This window comes from Gigantopelta aegis, chromosome 6 (assembly GCF_016097555.1).
Source record: "Gigantopelta aegis isolate Gae_Host chromosome 6, Gae_host_genome, whole genome shotgun sequence".
Classification (NCBI taxonomy): domain Eukaryota; kingdom Metazoa; phylum Mollusca; class Gastropoda; order Neomphalida; family Peltospiridae; genus Gigantopelta; species Gigantopelta aegis.
The window spans coordinates 70,764,262-70,770,486 of NC_054704.1; the positions used below are offsets into that span (position 1 = coordinate 70,764,262).

The window sequence follows — 6,225 nt, forward strand, 5'->3', positions numbered from 1 at the left end:
TACTTCTAATACACACCCAGTCCAGATGCGCAGCCATGTGGCCAGTAGTTACGTAATACCTCCGCGAGTGCGGTTTTTACAACCGTGATTTGGCGACTTGGCGTCATTGAGTCTGGCGATCTAAGAGAAAGATATGCCGTCTTGTCGCTGTGGAAATTCACATGATACGTGAGGTACCGCCTTGTACCCCCAGGCGATATTCGCTGTCTCTGAGAGTTTTGAATAAATAGCTAGGATTTTAGAGATATCGACGAGAAACGATAGAAAGGCTCCAGGGGATCGCTGTCCGTCCACTGAACGATCTATATTAGTTCAGACGGGACTTTGGTAAATATATATTTTCTGCTCTGTGTATAACCTTGATGTGATTGATGTGACTTTAAATATTTTAATACTGTATTATACCAATATTATTTAGACGGTGCTGCCGGTCATCTGACGCAGTAATCTGTAGGCTCACTGTCCTAAATAATTATAAAAAGCTTAACCAGTCATCCTAGAGGACCTAGGTAAACTGTAGGTTATTGTCTTTATTGTGATAGGTACCAGTATTAATTCTGTGTTACAAGGTTATTGAATGAGTAGTTAGGGTTAATTAAAAATTAACCAGTTAGGAATAGAGTTGAAATTCCTTTATTAATTAAGTTCCCCTGGAAGCGTTTCTCAATTATCATACGTTATTGAACGAGTAGTAAGGGTTAATTAAAAATTAACCAGTTAGGAATAGAGTGTAATTCCTTTATTAATTAAGTTCTCCTGGAAGCGTTTCTCAATTATCACACGTGTGGGTGTTGTGTCACGGTGAAGTGATTAGCATATTGTGTAAACTAGACACCTAGAGATTAACTAATTAAGTGATCAGTTCTGGGTTGTTATTATTTGTTGTTGTTAATTAACTACTGCGGCAGTACATTTGTCAGCGTAGGTTAATACAGATTCCAAAGTGTATTGTGTTTTTGTTGTGTTTTCTAGTGAACTAAACGTGCTATAATAATATATACTTTATATAAGATCTTATCTCTGATCATACCTGGACGAGCCATACTAGGGTTTAACCGCCCGTTACAGAGAGATCTAATAGATATACAGTTAGGAGAGATATTTTGATAACCGTGTTTCATTCAGTTACGAGTATTATAGGATCCCCGTGACAGGAGTTAAATACATTGTTGAATGCGTCAAATAGAACATTATTCTTTCTTTTTTATGTGTGTGTGTGTGGGGGGGGGGGGGGTAGCGTCGGCGAAAATGGCTAAAAAAAAAAATAGGGTTGGTCGGGTAATCGGGTAAGGGGAATAACCATTCTGTGAGGGAATTCTCACACTTTTAAAACACCTTTATACAAACATTTAAAAAAAAAAAAAAAAAAAAAAGTTTTTTTTTGTTTTTTTTGTTACAGTAAATGACATTTACTAATTCAGTATTAACAACTAACGTATAAACAGTCATGTTATTAATCGGATATAAAGAAGATAGACGAAACGGTCTTTTTTGTTTGGTTTTCTAAGCTTTGTCGAAAGTAGTGAAACACAGTTATGAACGTCGGCTTTTTAAGTCCTATCATATGATATTATTTGGACAGTCCAAGCTGTTATAAAGAGTATTTACAGATTGGAATTATTTAAAATCAAAGTGATAACTTTTAATATAAGAACCGTGTGCCATTTTGCATTTTATTCCAGAAGATTGTATGGGTTACAGTAAGGTATTACACGTTGTTATAGCAACGATAGTTATATGTAATTTGTTCATGTTCATTAACTATTACGACAAATAAAGTTGTTTATTTTTATTGTGTGTTTAATGTTTTTTGGGGTTTTTTTTAAATATTTGTTTTATCCTACAGTCCCTTTTTCTATATCACATTCTGTCTCATTTCTTTCAAACACCACTATCTGGCAGCTCATCTGATCTTTCAACTTCTTTAGCTTACCACCTCCACATCCCAGTCCTTGTCTCTCCAACCGCAACAGGTACTGGTCTCTTGTGGCTATCCGTGCCTCACACCTGCCAGTTCCCATCAGCTTAAAGCTGCCGGCTTATTCTGACCACTTCGGAGAGTTTCATTAGTTACGTGTGACATTGTTAAGAGGCACTTGTAACCACCTTCTATACTTCCCTTCTACCGGCGGTCGTTAGTTAGTGCCGTGGGTCAGACCAGCTTTATTAGCGGTAGAGGACGAGGATGCCAGAGAAGTACACATAGACAACTTGGGAAGACGGAGTAGGAGGAAACTGACAGACCGGGTCGAAACATTGAAATCGTAGCAGAAATTGGAAAGATTTTTTATATTAAGATAATGAGAATGATACGCTGAGGGTAATGGATGATAAAGATGAATGATGGCGGGAGCCAGGGGAAAAAAAACATTCGATTGAGGTGTGTGTTGTATGATGAATTGAACAGTATAATGCGAGTCAACAAATGGCAATTTCTGTCTAACCGTCCGGCTGTCTGACTGCATGAACATTTGATTTTAAGTCGGCTTAAAATCCATATATGACCTCATTTCCATTGGGGGTGGGATGTAGCCCAGTGGTACAGCGTTCGCTCGATGCGCGGTCGGTGTAGGATTGATCCCCGTCGGTGGGCCCATTGGGCTATTTCTCGTACTAGCCAGTGCACCACGACTTGTATATCAAAGACCGTGGTATGTGCTACCCTGTCTGTGGGATGGTTCATATAAAAGATCCCTTACTGCTAATCGGAAAGAGTAGCCCATGAAGTGGCGACAGCGGGTTTCCTCTCTCAATATATGTGTGGTCCTTAACCATATGTTTGACGCCATATAACCGTAAATAAAATGTGTTGAGTGCGTCGTTAAATAAAACATAACTCTTTTTTTTCATTTGCATTGAACACCGTGTTTACAGACATCATTTTAGTATATATGTTGGCTTTTGGTGGTGATATTTTGTGATACATTTGTAGAATTATTCAATGGATGACTTTCATATTTTGCATGGCAATTCACCAAGTGATAGTCTTTCAACTGCACATCCCAGCCCCATGACCTCAAGTCGTCCTTAACCATATGTCCGACGTTATATAACCGTAAATAAAATGTTTTGTGTGTGTCATAAATATAACATTAATTTAGTCCTTCTTTCAAGACAAGGCCTGGTGCTTATAAAACTTTTAGAGTCTAGACTCGAGACTCTAATAGAGTCTGAGACAGTAATGCCATGACAACGCCATACAAAATGTATGTGTGTGACGTCATTAGAGACCGAGTCTGGACTCTAAAAGGTTTTATAAGCACGGGCCAAGGCCACTGTCATTTAGAATTTGGTTGAAGTTCGGTTAAAGTGGTTCTGATTTCATTTAACTCAGTTGTTTAGTGGATGGCCGTCTTACTTGGTATAGATTTTCACCAAGTGATCGTTCACCTCCTTCTTCCAGCCAGTGAATGTATAATTTGGTTAATGTTCTCTATTTGTCTTTGACACTGAATGTACCATTTATGTTATTGTTATTTCTTGTAGCAGCTTAGTATGTTCCGGTTTAGGTAAATAATTTCTCATTAGGATAATACAAAATTCTGAAATTCCTTTTGAAATCATTCTCCTGTGATTACAAGTAGGTTGACCTCTGTAGTATTTAAATAACCCATTGGTTTTAGGACTAATTGATGATAATGGTGCAAGTGCTATACAGCCACTTGTATAACAGCAACATGATACGGCGCTCTCGTATACGGGTGGCAAACTCAACATTTTGGTGGTCACCCTTATGTCTATTGTTTGCAAGGTAGTTGTCAAGCGAGAGTACCCCTTAAAACAAGCAGTCACATAGCCCTTTCGATATTGCTGTATTTTTCACAAAATATATTCTGACAGAAATTATATTGAATTTCATGGAGTAATTAATGGAGGAGTGCAACCTTAAAATCGTTACTAGACCAGCGATGTGACCCCAGGGCAAGGTCAAGGTCATTTAGAACTTCTTTAATATTTGGTGCAAGTTTTTCCAATTGCCGTTGGTTCTTGAATCCTTTAATGGATGAATTTCATATTTGTTATGAATATTCACCAGGTGAGTCTTTCATCTACACCTCCGACCCCTCCTGCTCCGTGAGGTCAAGATTATTTGAGACGTTAATGTTTCTGAAATTACTTTCATATTTGGTACAGGGCCGTACCCTCGGGGTGGGGGGGGGGGGGGGCAGTTGCTCCCACCCACCCACCCACCCCGAGTACGGCGTTGTGGTATGTTTGTACAACAGTACTTTCAGGACAATAACTGATGTCATGACAACGGGAAGGTAATTTGGAAATTTGTAATAAATTTCTCCATTTATTTTTTAGCTTGTAAGGATGGCTTTCATATTTGGTATGAGGGTTCAGTCAGCAAGTCTTTCCCTTCCGCAAACCTCTCTGGGTCCCCTGCATCTGATCTCTATATAAAGTCATGTCAATTTTGAACTTTGTTAGGTTTATAATTACTTATATTTGGTATACATTTTCACTTAAGTTATATTCTTTAAACTGCACAACTCTGTGTTCATAAATGTGATACCGTAGCAATTCTATTTAACAAATATATGGAAAGTTAATCTGTAACAGTTGCTTACATAGCAGCCATATGTGTTTTTGTCAACAACTGTGGCAACCAACCTATATGTTGAGAGAACAGTAACCATATGTGTATACAACATAACCAAATAGAATAATGTATTATTTATTTAATTTGATTTAACGTTAGTAAAGTTCCATAATTATGGTTTGTACAAAGACTTAATTAAGACACATGCAATACAAGAAGTGAACCAAAATATAAAAGCTAATCAATTGAAGGCCACTAAATACTCAAATGCTACGAATACGGTATGTTAAAGTACAACTACAGAACATAGCCTTTAAAACATATATAAACACAAATCACAGATACAACCAGAGAAGAATTAGGATGGTATTAAAGTCACAGACCCTAGTTTCCGACCATGAAAATGGTCAATAAGTTTGTTTAATCTGCAAACCTGTAATACATTAGAATAAAAGTATGATAGTGTGAAACAAAACTGACGTTAAAACTGGGAAATACCCTTAAAGAGTAGGCTAGATCACGTCTCCAGAGTCCATAACCGTTACTTCTCAGATGTATGTGCGGTTTCCTCCAGAGGGTAAAATGAGTATGGCACCATACCTAAATTGTTTTGCAGATTTAAAAAAAAAAGTTAACCTTTTGACAAAATTAATTACTCTTATCATTACTGTATGATTTTCTTAACCCTAACCCTAAACTTAACCCATTTTCTTTCTGGGGGAGGCGTCCCATACCCACTGTTGACTGTGGTTGCATCCATTTCCATAGCGCCATACCATATCTTTTTGGTAGAAACACTGATGTGCGTTTTTTTAAATATTGAAAAATGCTTTTCGTGGTATTAAAAACGCCAGGATGACCAGAAACATTCCGATGTCTGGAAATGGATAACCTATTCAATAAAATCTAAGTAATGTTTGATTTCAATTATCGGAAACGTTTCTAATAACAAACAATATACGGTAGTACTAGTGTTTTGCTAATTTCAGGGATTCTGTGAAATGACCGGTTACACCATTTTACTGTAATATATACACACAAATTAGTTGTATTTCTGTTCACACCAACTAAGTTATATAAAGCAAATTCCTTTTATGTTAGTAAAGAAGAAAGTTGATTAATTACTCTTTTGTTAACGTGTTAAAACTGTACCACAGTTTATTCTCGAAAGCCTTGACATTGAAAGTCCCGAAAGTCTTGATATTAAACTCATAAAAAAAATTGACGTTGAAACTGACGAAAGTCTTTGACATTGAAGCTCACGAAAATATTGACATTGAATTTCATGACAGTCTTGACACTGAAACTCACGAAAGTTTTGAAATTGAAACTCACTAAAGTCCTGAAGGTCTTGACAATGAAACTAACGATCGTCTTGACACTGAAACTCCCGAAGGCTTTAACACTGAAATTCACGAAAGTCTTGACACTGAAACTGACAAAAGTTTTGACATTGAAACTGAAGAGAGTCTTGACATCTTTGAAATTAACTCATAGTCCTTCTCTCAAAACAACTCTTACATTGTACGGCTGTGGAGCCTGAGTAACACCGTACACGGATTCCATCGTGGGCAGGGAACACCCCTCCGCTTTGACGAATTCAAACTTCTGTATCATGGTCGCCATGAAGAGAAACAACTCCATTCTGGCCAATGATTCCCCCAGACAATTCCTCGGTC

General features: G+C 37.4%; 1 protein-coding gene across 1 annotated transcript in view; it reads right to left on the minus strand.

Annotated features, from left to right (window-relative positions):
• Positions 1-4,668: 4,668 nt before the first annotated feature.
• Positions 4,669-6,225, minus strand: part of LOC121374246 (cytochrome P450 2U1-like) — a 3,429-nt gene continuing 1,872 nt past the window's right edge. Inside the window, exon 1 of the mRNA XM_041501264.1 lies at positions 4,669-6,225. This exon is cut by the window's right edge and continues 1,872 nt beyond it. Within this exon, the coding sequence (XP_041357198.1) occupies positions 6,038-6,225 (188 nt within the window). The 3' untranslated portion in view covers positions 4,669-6,037.